General features: G+C 39.4%; 1 protein-coding gene across 6 annotated transcripts in view; it reads left to right on the top strand.

The window, feature by feature from the left end:
* The window catches only part of Mtr (5-methyltetrahydrofolate-homocysteine methyltransferase), a 98,668-nt gene that overhangs the window by 44,255 nt on the left and 41,236 nt on the right, over window positions 1-13,177 (top strand). For all 6 annotated transcript variants that reach the window (XM_021228187.2, XM_013114686.3, XM_005071782.4 and 3 more), the window contains 4 exons: window positions 1,361-1,546; window positions 5,300-5,479; window positions 8,361-8,477; window positions 9,086-9,226. In XM_021228187.2, the coding sequence (XP_021083846.1) occupies window positions 1,361-1,546; window positions 5,300-5,479; window positions 8,361-8,477; window positions 9,086-9,226 (624 nt within the window). The remainder of the gene's footprint in view (window positions 1-1,360; window positions 1,547-5,299; window positions 5,480-8,360; window positions 8,478-9,085; window positions 9,227-13,177) is intronic.

Genomic DNA, 13,177 nt, shown 5'->3' with positions numbered 1-13,177 from the left:
AGACAAACAAAAAAAACTGAACAAAATTTACTGGAGGACAAATTTTAGTCATTAGGATAGAATATAAAAATGTGCTGCTAAGCAAAGAGGCTAAGGCAGGAACATCACAGCTGGAGACCAGCCTGGGCTACATAGTAAGACCCCAAGACGCTGACTTTAAAGACCCAAAGTATGAGTAGTACATTTCACCAGTAGAGTTGGAAAACCAAATTATTTGTCAGCTTTTTCAGACACTGGCCTGGTATTTACTGCCATTGCCCCTTTTTGGGGATAAACCTCTTTATTACTAGTATAATAAAAGCAAAATTGGACGAGTCCTTGTGTTTTTAAATAGTGTCTTACATCTTACACTGGCCTGGAAATCACTATATAGTTGAGGATAGCCTTGAACCTCTTATTGTCCCACCTCCATCTTCCAAGTGCTAGGACTAGGCTTGTGTCAGCAGTTTGTGAACTGAGGACATCTGCAAATGCTCTGCCAACAGTGCTGCTTTCCTCCCCTCCCCTCCCCAACTCTCCCTTTAAAACAATAATTTTTCCTGTGTGTTTGTGGTATTGGGAAGCAAAACCAGGGCCTCACTCGTCAGACACACTGATGCTGAGATAGACCCACCCCTAGCTTCCTTGCTCTTTGTGTTGTCCTTAATTCTAGCCTTTCGTGTACTTTCGTCCTTATTTCTTTAATCATTTATCTTGCTAAACACGGTGAAGCCAAGGACCTGTTTGCCTTAGAGGGATGGAGTCAGTTACTGACTGACTGCCCTAAATAATAGTCCTAAGTCAGCTATCCTGCCATATTTATTTCTTTGTGGCAGTGAATAATTCCTTTCACTTGTTTTGGAGCAGAGACTGGATTAGACCATGGTCTCTCATGTGTTCATTTTAGTTGTTTGTTTTGGTTTTAGCAATTACTATTTTGGGGAGGGGTTAGATCTGTTTTTCCTAATAATTTTTTTTCCTGCTCAGATATTTGTTTTTATAAAGAAGAGATTTAATTTGAGTACGTTGGCCAGAGGGATCTTTCCAAAGAGCAAGATAAGAGTCTGGGTAGAATGCTTGAAAACCAGAGAAGGTGTTTGCCTTAGGGTTTAAGTGCTTGGAAGTGTACACTAGGCCTAAGCCCATGAACTCTTCTCTTGGATTCCCTGCCTTTGAGTTATAAATCCTGGTCCATGTACATATTCTCTTGTGAGGTGATCTTACTCTAAATATTTGAACTTTAAGCTTAAGTAAGTATATTAAAATCTTATTTTTAACACCCCAGATTTATTTATTCCCTAAAGGAAGGTTTTTTTGGAACCATTCAAAGGGGACTTGTGGTGACTTGTGACCTGTGACCTTTTCTGTCCTTCTGTCTCAGGTGCCACTGTGCATCGACTCTTCCAATTTTGCTGTGATTGAAGCTGGACTGAAGTGCTGCCAAGGGAAGTGCATCGTCAATAGCATCAGTCTGAAAGAGGGGGAGGAGGACTTCTTGGAAAAGGCCAGGAAGATTAAGAAGTTTGGAGCTGCTGTGGTGGTTATGGCTTTTGATGAAGAAGGACAGGTAAGTGGTTTCTGTTGACCCGGTACTGTTGTCACCTAGGTGAGAAAGCAGTGGGAGAAAACCAGGTCTGAAATAGCTGTATGTATATGTACACAAACCTGTACAAATGCTTATCTGTGCACACAAATTTACACATACATTCATAATATACTTCTGAAATTTGATACTGTACATTCTTTATGTCAATAGGGAAAGGTTAAATTATTCACTGAGTTGCTGGGGCAGACAGGTGGTTTTGCATTTGGAAGAAAAAGAAATAAAAAGTCCTGACTTAATTCATTTTGTGCTGCTGTAGTGGAATACTGATATCTTAGTTACTTTTCTGTTGTTATAGCAAAACAACCATGAACCAAGCAGCTTAAAAAGAAATCAGTTTGGGGCTCATGATTACAAAGGATTGGATGGAGCTCATGTCTTTCATGGTAAAGAGGCCCCCCCTTTCAAAAGCCCACACTTAGTGACACTCCTCCTTCAACAAGACCACACCCCCTAATCCTTCCCAAACAGTTCTTCCTACTGGGGACCAAACATTCAAACTACCACAACCACAAATTTGGTAATTTTTAAATAGTATAAATTTACTTGGCTCACAGATATGGAGGCTAAAAAACTGAGAGTTTTTTGGTTACTTTGCCCCTTGTTGAAGGGGCAGAGAAAAAGTGAGGAAGAGCATGAGATGGTGGGACTTGCTTTTATAACAAACCAACTTTTTGGCAGCGAGCCCATTCCTTTGATGACAACATTGTTTTGGGAGAGCCCTCAAACCTAGTCACCCTTCTCCCACTTGTAACTTTATTTTATTTGAGAGTGTGACGTCTGCATCGTATGCATGCCTAGTATAGTTGTCATAAGAGGAGTTGGACCCCCGGATCTAGAGTTATGGGCGGTTGTTGTGAGCTGCATGTGAATGTTGGGAACTAACCCTAGGTCCTCTGTACGAGCAGCAAGTGCTCTTAACTGCCCAACCTTCTTCCCATCCCTGCTAGGCACCTCTTAAAGGTCCCACCACTCAGCACTGGCTCCATGTCTTACTGTATACTAAAATAAAACAAAAAAATGAATGATTGAAATGTAAAGGAATTCTGAAAAATACATAGATCATTATTATTCTCATACAGAAGCCGTTGCTGATCTCAAGATATGAAAAAGAAAATTGATGAATTTATTCACATAGAAATGTAAAACTTTATGTGGCAGAAGATATGGTACAATTAGTAAGTTAATGTAGTTTCTGTAAGTCGGAGAACAGAATGCCCCTAACAGAATGGACAGAGGAATTGAATGGGCAGCTAACATAAGAGTACAAATAGATGATGAGTCTGTGAGAATATACCACTATTTCTAATGCTTAAGGGATAGTGAAGCAGTAATTAGTTTCTTTCATCAGAAAAACGACGACAAGATTGATAAATGGCATCTCACACCTGTGCTGCAGAGCCAGGTTGAGGCCATGGAAGCTGTGCATATCCCTGGTGATACATATGCAGTGGTCCTGCAGTGCTGCTCTTTAAAGGTCATATAGCTAGGTTTCAGAAGAATGTAAGTGTCCATGGGTTAGTTAATGGATAAGTGGGAAAAATTCCAGTGCTTATGGTGAAACCTCTCCTGAGATCTTAAGATTGATTGTGTATGTAAGGCTACGTACTCACTTCTTTTTTTTTTTTTTTTTTTGTGCTTGTTTTTCAAGACAGGGTTCTGGGATTTAAAGGCATGCACCACCAATGCCCAGCCACGTGCTCACTTCTTATGTAGTATTGTGGTAGTCAGAAATTGACATAGCCATCCATTACTTGAAGAATGCTTAAATCTTGGAATACGCACATAAGATAACTTGAAGTATTAAATAGTAATGTGATGATGGAACCATGTGAAGAAGTAGTTGACCTGATTTAAATTTTATTCAGAAAGCATTCATATGGATATATATGAGTCTGTATAAACAGAAAAAAATTGTTAGGTGTTAACTAGGACAGGATAGTCTGCCATGGGGCATATTGACCTTATGTGATAATGTCTATATTTTTGAAATAAAATTGTTTTCATCAGAATGCTACTGTTTTTCTACAAGATACATTTTGTCTTGAAAACAATTGAAATAATTCCAAAAGAGTACCAATGAAAGATGGTTATCATTATACGCAGTGGGCACAGCACATAGTCAGTTGTTTTTTCTACTTCCTCTATCCTAGTCCTCACAGCTGTACCCTTGTTCCTGTTCCCCAGGGGAATTCATTTTAATCATGATTCTTTTCAGAACATGCACTACTGAATAGTGTAGAAGCTAAGCCATGCTGTACACAGTGATTGGTTTTCCTTAGCCACTCTGTGAGCTCTCCTACCTTTGTTAGCATCATTTCTACATTCCAGTTCTAGCGTCTCCAATATCAGATGGGCAATATCAGTCTAGACATCAAAGGGAAGGCCATTTGAATTTCCTCCTCCCCTTTTTCCTCTCTCCCCCCCTTTCTTGTTGGGGATTAAATCTGGGGTCTTGGACATGCTAAGCAAGCACCCAGTCCTGTTATTTGAATTTCTTGAATTCTCAGAGTTTTCTGGCAGGACTTTGGATGGCTGCTTAGTAGGCCGACTACATAGCTGTTGCTATGGTTTTTGTTGTTGTTTGTTTTAATTCTGTCATTGAATTTGGATAAACTGATACTGTTTCCTAGTTGAGTATCTCAGATTTTTGTGAGCAGCTTAGGTTTATTAAAATGTATTCTGTCTCTGGGAGACTGAAGTCTGGAGGTTTTTGTTTTCAGTTGACTTTTAGTTTGAAGAAGGTTACCTGACCTCACACTTCTTGTTCTGACCTTCTCTGAACTTCAGAGATTGCTTTTCATGGTAGTGATATGAAGAGCCCAAGTTCTCCAGTCCTATAGTATTACCATCACACAGGAAGAAGAGCAAAGCATGTAGGTGACATATTTCCCAAGCTCAGTACTCTAGCTTCTAGCATACTCCTGGCATCTCTCTCCCTAAATCAGAGTTATGTGTGTCCCTTTGTCTCCACCCCTATTAGAAAGTGGTATTGCTTCATCCAGACCCTAATCTTCACCACTGCAGAGTAGAATTTTCAGCAACTTCTTAAAAGGGGTCTAATCTCGGTGTTGGCTGGGCATTAGCATCACTAAGGAACCTGAATTGCTGGAGCCAGCCTCAAGATTCTGATTCAGCTGTTTTAGGGTACCATTACTGTGAAATAAACAAGCAAGCTACCTTCCTGTACTTTTGACATTTTTACTTGCAGAGAGTGCTTTATAGCTTCTGATTGGTTATCCCACTTGTCAGTATCACCAATCCTGTGCTCACTGAGTAAAATAAGGGTCATATGCCAGATGTGGTGGTGCCTTTATTTCCAGCACTTTAGGGTCAGAGGCATATGGATCTCTGAGGACTCTAGAGTAACACACCAAGTTTCAAGTTATCCAGGACTATAGAAACAAGACCCTCTCTCAAAAGAAATGAAAAAAGGATTGTGTGAGCATGCTTTCAGTGAGTGAATGTTAGACAAAAAGATGACTCATATCACAGGTGGGACAGAGCAGGACAGCTCAAGATAGGAAGTTCCTTCATACTTTTCAGAGTGTCATCAACATCTGAGATAAGTTGATGAATGTTTAGAGGTTTGACATTGGGGTTTTGAAGAAATATCCATCATTGAGGTTTTAAGTGGTTTTGATAAGTGACATATGCTGTTTCCATAGATAACAGTTTGCTTTTCTATTGTTAATGACATTTCTGCTTGTTTCTCAGGCAACAGAAACAGATGTTAAAATCAGTGTGTGCACCCGAGCCTACCATCTGCTTGTGGAAAAACTGGGCTTCAATCCAAATGACATCATCTTTGACCCAAACATTCTTACCATTGGTACTGGAATGGAAGAACATAACTTGTATGCTATCAATTTTATTCATGCAACAAGAATCATTAAAGTAAGTCTGGATATTTTCTGTCTTTACCCAAGACACAGCTCAAATTTATCACCTTGGTTTAGTGCATGCTTAGAACTAACACATACTGATTTTCTGAGAATAGTTAACATTCCCAGCCTTAATAAATTGCTTTCTAAAATGTAGGGATTTTATCTTTTATATAATGCTATTTAATCGTGGTGTGTAACACATATGAGAATATATAAAACATAGTCTGTAGTCTATAGTAGATAAGTAGTGATGAACTGTATAATAACTTTGACTTTTCTGAAGTGGCATGAGGCTACTGCCCCATATTTCTCTTCTTTTCTGGGTGTGCCTTATTCTCAATTTCATGAAGTAACCTTTATTCTGATATCTATGGTTCTGAGATTTCATTATTGTTTTTGCTAATAATTTTATTACTTATATGCATGTTCAGTTTACATTATATCCATTGATTTTTGTGCTTGCCAGTATACACTCTAAAATTTGGTTTTGACCTGAGTCAGTTCTCAAGCTGCTTTTGTAGTCAACTGGGGACGTGCCCTTGTATAGGCTTGACTCACATCCTCAGTTGAGGATGGCCTTGGAGACAGTTAGCTCTTACTTTGCAAACAGGTATCTTGTCCTGTTCAGTGCCGTTAATATTGTTCTGCTTTTTGTTTGTGATTTCCTATTTGAAAGTGCCCTTCAGTCCTGATGCAGTGCTTTCTGGTGGTCACATGGGCAGGATACCTGTGCCTAGTGTGCTTAGTGGAAAAACATGCTTGCTGGATAAGCCTTATTCAGACTTAAGTCGCAGGGCTGCTGGTCACGAATTCAGTAGTGTCTTTAAATATGTATTCATTTTTATTTATGTATATGTATGTGTGCCTGTTTGAGTTTTTGTGTACTATATGTATTCAAGTTCCCAAGGAAGCCAAAGTGTTAGATTCTCTGGAACTGGAGTTAGAGGTTGTTGTGAGCTAATGTGGGTGCAGTGTTGTCTGTTTAAAAGAGTAATGTGCACTCCTAAACCACTCTGCCATCTCCAGCCCATAAGATGTTTTTAACAGACACACAAAACAAGGTTCTATGTTGATGAGATGAACATGTGACCAGTGACTGCCAGCTGCTATGTTATTTGTGAGGACAGCAAATAGGGAATCATAAGAATCAGCTGAATGTTCAGATACTATAAATTGGCCTCTTTTTTCTCTTAATATAATTCAAATCTCTCTATTCAACTTCCCTTTTTTTGGACAGGGTCTTACTGTGTAGTTTAGGCTGGTTTAAATCAGTCTCCTGCCCAACCTCTCTCCAGTGCCACTGGGTCCACTTTAACCTCATTTTAAATTTCATTTGTATTTCTAAAGTTATATTTGTTCATATTTATTAATGTATAATTATTCACAACTAGCCATTCCACTGTTGAACAGTTGTGAACATTCTTGTATTAGGTTGGTGCAAAATTAATTGTAGTTTCAGATTATGAATTTTAAATCACAACTAGGCTCAAACATACCTTCATTAATCAAAATCGGCACCATTGTAATCAACTTGTTTTTAACAATGAGAAATACATTTTTAAATTTTCTTGGCATAAAAAAAATCAGTGTTTTACACACTGGGAAGATGGTTCAGCAGGTAAAGGCATATGTGTCAGTCAAGCCTGATGATCTGAGTTCAATCCCAAGTCCTACATAATGGGGGAAGGTGAGAACTGACTCGTGCAAGTTGTGTTCTGAACTCTTCATACACTATGGCTTGTCTGAGTACTATTCCAAATAAATAAACGCAACAGACAGGTATTTTTTAGTCAGTGCTTCATGATTCAATAACTCTTGGAAAGTAATTTCCCTATCCTGCTGATTGTGGAATTTTTTTTCCCTGAAAAATGTTATCAAGATGTTTGAAGAAATGGCAGTCTGTTGGCTAATGACCAGGTAACTATGGTGGATAAGGCAAGAACTTCGTAGTCCAGTTCTTGACGTATGGCCAGATAATGCCATGGAGAAGAACTGGACCTTTTCTTTTGGTATGCATAGAATAAAATAAATATTTAAAATAGCAAGTAAGAAATCATTAGTAAAAACCCATAAAGCAGAACTGCATATTAAAATGGCATTTAACGTAAACAAACTTATCAAGAATGAAGGAAAAAATTTTAACAATGCAAACCTAGTGTTACTTTTGCACCAATCTAACATGATAGGTTCATATCTTTGAGTTAAACACACATGCTTGAGTTTCTCTGTAGCATGGGGTGGAATGGCTAGACAATGGCAAACTGTCTGCCTTGACACTCAGGCCTGAACTGAGAGTTACTGGTTTTATGACTAATGCTTGATATTGTCGCAGGCATCTCAGCTGCCTTTGTTTTTCTATATTTTGTCAAGTTTGTAATGAACTTGAGAGCTTGTTCATTAAGTTATTGAACACTTCTAGCTTTGAATGAGTCAGGAATGTATGCACATGCACATTTGTAAATACATGTACATAATCCTTTGTTTTCTGTCATTTTTCCCCCTGGTCATTTATCCAGCAAACATATATCCAGCAAATATAACTCTCATTTTCATGCCTTACTATGGTCATTCTGTAATACCTCCACAGGTAGTCAGATAAAATAGGATTTTGTCTTATGTTTTCCCTACACATATTAAAGTCTGGTAGGAAAAGCTATTTATGAAGCAGTGCTTAGAAGTGACACTTTAAAAGGTGATTGATTTATATAATAAAAGAGGGACCAGAGTACATGATACAGTAATGTAGCAAACTATTTTTTGCCTAGTAATAAGCTCAGAGTTACTTTTGACTTTTTCTTTTACTTCTCCTGTGTACATAGCTTATAAGATATGACTGATTGTGGCTTTTGACAAGATAAGAGAATCTTTTCATGGTTTTACACTTTTGCCAGGAAACATTACCAGGAGTCAGAATAAGTGGAGGTCTTTCTAACTTGTCCTTCTCCTTCCGAGGGATGGAAGCCATTCGAGAAGCAATGCATGGTGTTTTCCTTTACCATGCAATCAAGGTATGATGAAACCAACTTATTCTTAGTTGCTGGGAAGATAACTCCTGGATAAAGTGTTGCTGTACAAGCCTGAGGACTTGAGTTGAAATTTCACAGCCTGTGGGAATCTTAGTATAGTAGTAACTCCTACTGAAGAATGAGAGATGGAGACAGAATCCTTGGAAGATTGTAGAGCCAGCTAGCCTAGCATGTCCAGTGGTGAACAAGAATCCCCATATGCAACAAAATGAAAGTCAAGAACCAACACCCAGAGTTGTCCTCTGACCTCCATACATGTGCCATGGGATATGTATACCCAGGAACAAATATATGCACAGACATCTAAACACATGTAAGATTTTTTAAAGAATTAAAACAAAATTGATGGTACTATACTTTGACTTAGAGCAGGCTTACAGTCTGAGCCCTGCCAGATAACTGGCCTGCTTCTGTCTTCAAACGAAACTTCGGTGGCACAAAACACCCTCATCCCTTCTGTGTCTTGTCTAGGGCTGCTTTTACACTACAGAAGAGTTGAATAGTGACCAGCTTTGTCATAAAGTATTCTTCTCTTATCCCCGATTTAGGATTTCAGTAGAAATTCTCCTTTTCTTTTGTATTGCCCTTAGTTTGGTATGGACATGGGGATAGTCAATGCAGGCAACCTCCCTGTGTATGATGATATCCAAAAGGACCTTCTTCAGCTCTGTGAAGACCTCATCTGGAACAAAGACCCTGAGGCTACTGAGAAACTCTTACGATATGCCCAGGTAAGGGAAAAAGTGCCCAAAGGGTAGCTTTTCCTGCCTTAGAATGTATCACTCATTGGCAGTTATTGGATCTTTATTGTAGAATGGGAACAAATGTAGAGTTGTTGTCTCTGGATCACTAATCATCATCGTCATGGTTTTCATAGTGCTCTAGAGAAGGTATTGCAGTTAGGTGAGGAGAGAGAAGTAGACCTTGTTTAGGTTGTTTTAGTATTTTGAACTTAGACTTTTCTAAATTGATTTCTTTTTTTTTTAGTGAGAGTTTTTTTTGGGGGGGTGAGGGGTGGGATTGAGACAGGATTTCTTTTGTGTAACAGCCCTGGCTTTTCTGAAACTTGCTTTGTCGACCAGGCTAGTCTCAAACTCACAGAGCTCCTCCTGCCTATACCTCCTAAGTACTGGGATTAAAGATGTAAGATATCATGCCCAGCTTGTGATATTTTTCTTACATTAAACAATGCATGTTAATTGTATAACATTCACAGAATGCAGTAATCAGAAGAAAATGACAATCACAATCTTACTATCTGAAGGTAGTGACTATAAGATAAGGTTTTATTACAACTTGCAGTCATTTTACACACACACACACTTGTGTGTACATACACATTTTCTTATTGAGAATACATTTTTTTTTTCACACAATATATTCTGATCATGGTTTCTCCTTCCCCAACTCCTCAGAGTCTCTCTGCCTTCTTACCCATCTAACCTTATGCCTTCTTTCTCTCTTGTTATAAAACATTTTAAAAATTGAAAAAAAGAGAATACAAGAAACACACACACACACACACACACATATACACACACACGCAACTCAATAGAAACATGTTATCAGAAACCATAATATACAAGCAAAAGACCACCAGTAAGATAAAAAAAAAGCCTAGCAAAGCAATATGATACAAAAATAAAATCAACAAAGAGAATATTGAATTTATTTTGTGTTGATAATCTACTTCGGTCATGGGGCCTACCCTTAAGTATGCTTTATATACCTAGTGAGACTTCATTGCAGTCTCCTTTGCAAATGCTGTCAGTTGAAGATAACTTCTTGGTTAATAATGGGAGCTTATTCCAATTCCTCCTCTCAGAGCTGGTACTCCATCTGGCTTGACTGTATGCAGACCCTGTGCATGCTGCCAGTCTGTGTGAGTTCATAAGTATGTCAGTCTTTGTGTTTGGAAGACACTGTTTCTTTGGTGTAATCCGTCCCCTCCGACTCATACATTGTTTTCTGCCCCTCTTTCTCAAAGCTCCCTAAGCCCTGAGGGGTAGGGGTGTGATGAAGACGTTCCATTTTGGCCTGAGTGTTCTAAAGTCTCTCAGTGTGTATATTTTTCAGTTGTGGGTCTCTGCAGCTTCAAGAGAAAGCATCTCTGATGATGGCTAAGTGAGACACCGATCTATGGGTAAAGCAGAACAGTAGTATTTGGCTTTCCTCTGGGTTTATTGTCTGTCTAGTCTCAGGTTCTTGACCACTTGAACAGTACCAGACATGGGTTCCATCTCATCGAGTGGGCTTTAAATCTAACCACAGAGTGGTTGGTTGCTCCTACCCACCATGTTTGTACCACTGCTGCACCAGTCTATCATATGGTCAGTCACCATTGTAGGTTGCAGGGCTTGTAATCTTTCTCTGCTAGTAGTTTGCAGAGTACCTTAGTACTGTAGGCAGATGGGGCATTGTAGGCGGCCTTTTTCTGTCCCGTCTACCAGCTCCCAAATAACCAGACTACTTATTAAGTATAAAAACTCAGCTGATAGCTTAGGCTTTCCCCACTAGCTCTTATGACTTAAATTAACACATTTCTGTTTATCTATGTGTTCCCTCTGCATCTGCTGATGACTGTCTTCTTTCCACCTTTCTCTCTGCCTTGAAAATCCTGCCTAGGTATTGGCCATTTAGCTTTTAATTAAACCATTTCGAGTGCCTTTTTTTCATGCAAAAAGATTATTCCATAACAGTACTGTGATACTAGCAGGGGTGAAGACTCTAGTTAGTGTCATTGTTGTCATTATCGTTGGTGTGTGTGTGTTGGGGATTGAACCCCAGCGTTTGAACATGCTAGGTGAATGCTCTACCACTGAGCACTCTCCCATGTTTTTGTGTTTTGTCTTTGCATCATGAATGTCCTTTTAAATAACTGATTAGAAGTAAAATGGGCTTGGTGTGTTCCCTGTACTTTTGACTATGTCATTCTAAGTATTGTTTTTTGTTTGTTTGTTTTTTTGTCAAATTAATCAGGCTTTGGATACATCTATTGGGTGTGGAGTAGTTTTTTTTTTTTTTTCTCACTCGAGTGAAGTCTTTACTGGTCTTTGTATTTACCATTATATCCATTTTTTCCTCACTGACTCATGAATGTGGCACACTATTTTTTTTCTGGAATGCTTGGAACAGTCTTTCCTGCTTTAATGCAGGAACTTCCCTAAGTCAGGAACTGTTTTGATTGTGTGGCTGCTAGGACTTTGATTGTATGTTTCAGTGATATTGTGAGCACTAGAAAGGCTTTTTCTTGTTTAATTACCTCTTGTTTAGGCTTTCTGCTTACCGCCTTGGCGTTCTCCCTAATTCCTTCTTGTCCTTATACTCACTGTTACATACTGGCTGTATGTTTGCCTTCTCTCTTCCTGTTCCCAGGCCTTCAGCACAGTTATGTGTGAACACATTTCCCTCCGCCTGAATTTCCTTCAAAAAATAAAGGAACTGTGAGTCTGACTACAGAGTTTTGAATACTGCCTTCTCCCTTTCCACAGCTGTCTGGAGATTGAAATCCAGAATGAATTTCTGTGACTTGGACTCTCCTTTCCTACATAAACATTGCTCTGGTCATATCAATTCTGGTCTATCATTCAATCATTCAGCTAATGGTCACCACGCCCTCTCTGCTTTGCCTGAACTTCAAGGGTCTGAGTAGTAGGAACTGTGCCTCTCCTCCCAGAGCCTGCAGACACGAATGTGGTAATCTGATAGCTTTGGAGTTGTTTCTCACGGTTTCTAGGGATTGGATTTAGATCATCAGGCTCCACAGCAAATGCTTGAGTCTGCTTAGCACTAAAATCTCTGATTTGGGCAGCTGGTGCCACCAGTGGAGGGAGAACATACAAGGTAGTGTAATCTACCCAGTGTGCCAGGATGCTTGCGTTGGCCGTTATCCCTTTTCTGAGTTTCTTCCCTTGAGACTCAGCTTCTCTGAAGCCCTTTTCGGTGTCTCAGTTGGTGGTGTCTGTTCCCTCAAACTTCCATGTTGCTGTTAGACATCCTCCATTCAGCCTCAGATGTGTACTCTTAGAGCTTTCCCTTCTTTGTTTTCTTCCTTCCTCCCTTATAGGGTAAGATCTTAGTGATCATGACCTTACACTTAGGGTGTTCACATCCAGGGCATTCTGCCTTCACACTAGCTGTAACACAAATCATAAAAAGACCCAGAGACAGATACTGAGGTTCAAACTGAAGATCAAAGAAGCAAAGCAGCCAGCCACTAGAGAGTTCTCACCTCTACCAATGCTCAGACCGAAGGGACGATCCACTGAACCTCAGATTGCAGCTCCAGAATGCACCCAGCCTCGGAATCCCAGACTGCCATGATCTCTTCAACGTGGCTAATTGCCACATGAGACCCTTTGCTTTTTCCTTATATACTCTTTAGTGCTGGAATTAAAGACATGAGCTCTGTTATTCTTTTTGACTGATTTACTCTCATGTAGCCCAGGGTGGCCTTGAGCTCAGACATATCCATCTGCTTCTGTCTCCTGAGTCCTGGGATTAAAGGTGTGTGTTATCACTGCCCACCTTCTATGGCTGTCTAGTGTGGCTGGCTTTGCAGTTTGATCTGCAGGCAAGCTTTATTAAATCATAAACAATATATCGGCACACTAAGAATATTGCCTTTGAATTTTTTTTTGTTTTTTGTTTTTTGTTTTTACGAGACAGGGTTTCTCTGTATT

This window comes from Mesocricetus auratus, unplaced genomic scaffold, assembly GCF_017639785.1.
Source record: "Mesocricetus auratus isolate SY011 unplaced genomic scaffold, BCM_Maur_2.0 Super-Scaffold_100013, whole genome shotgun sequence".
Classification (NCBI taxonomy): Eukaryota; Metazoa; Chordata; class Mammalia; order Rodentia; family Cricetidae; genus Mesocricetus; species Mesocricetus auratus.
Note: the sequence above shows the minus strand (reverse complement) of the source record. Positions and strands in the feature narration are given on the sequence as shown.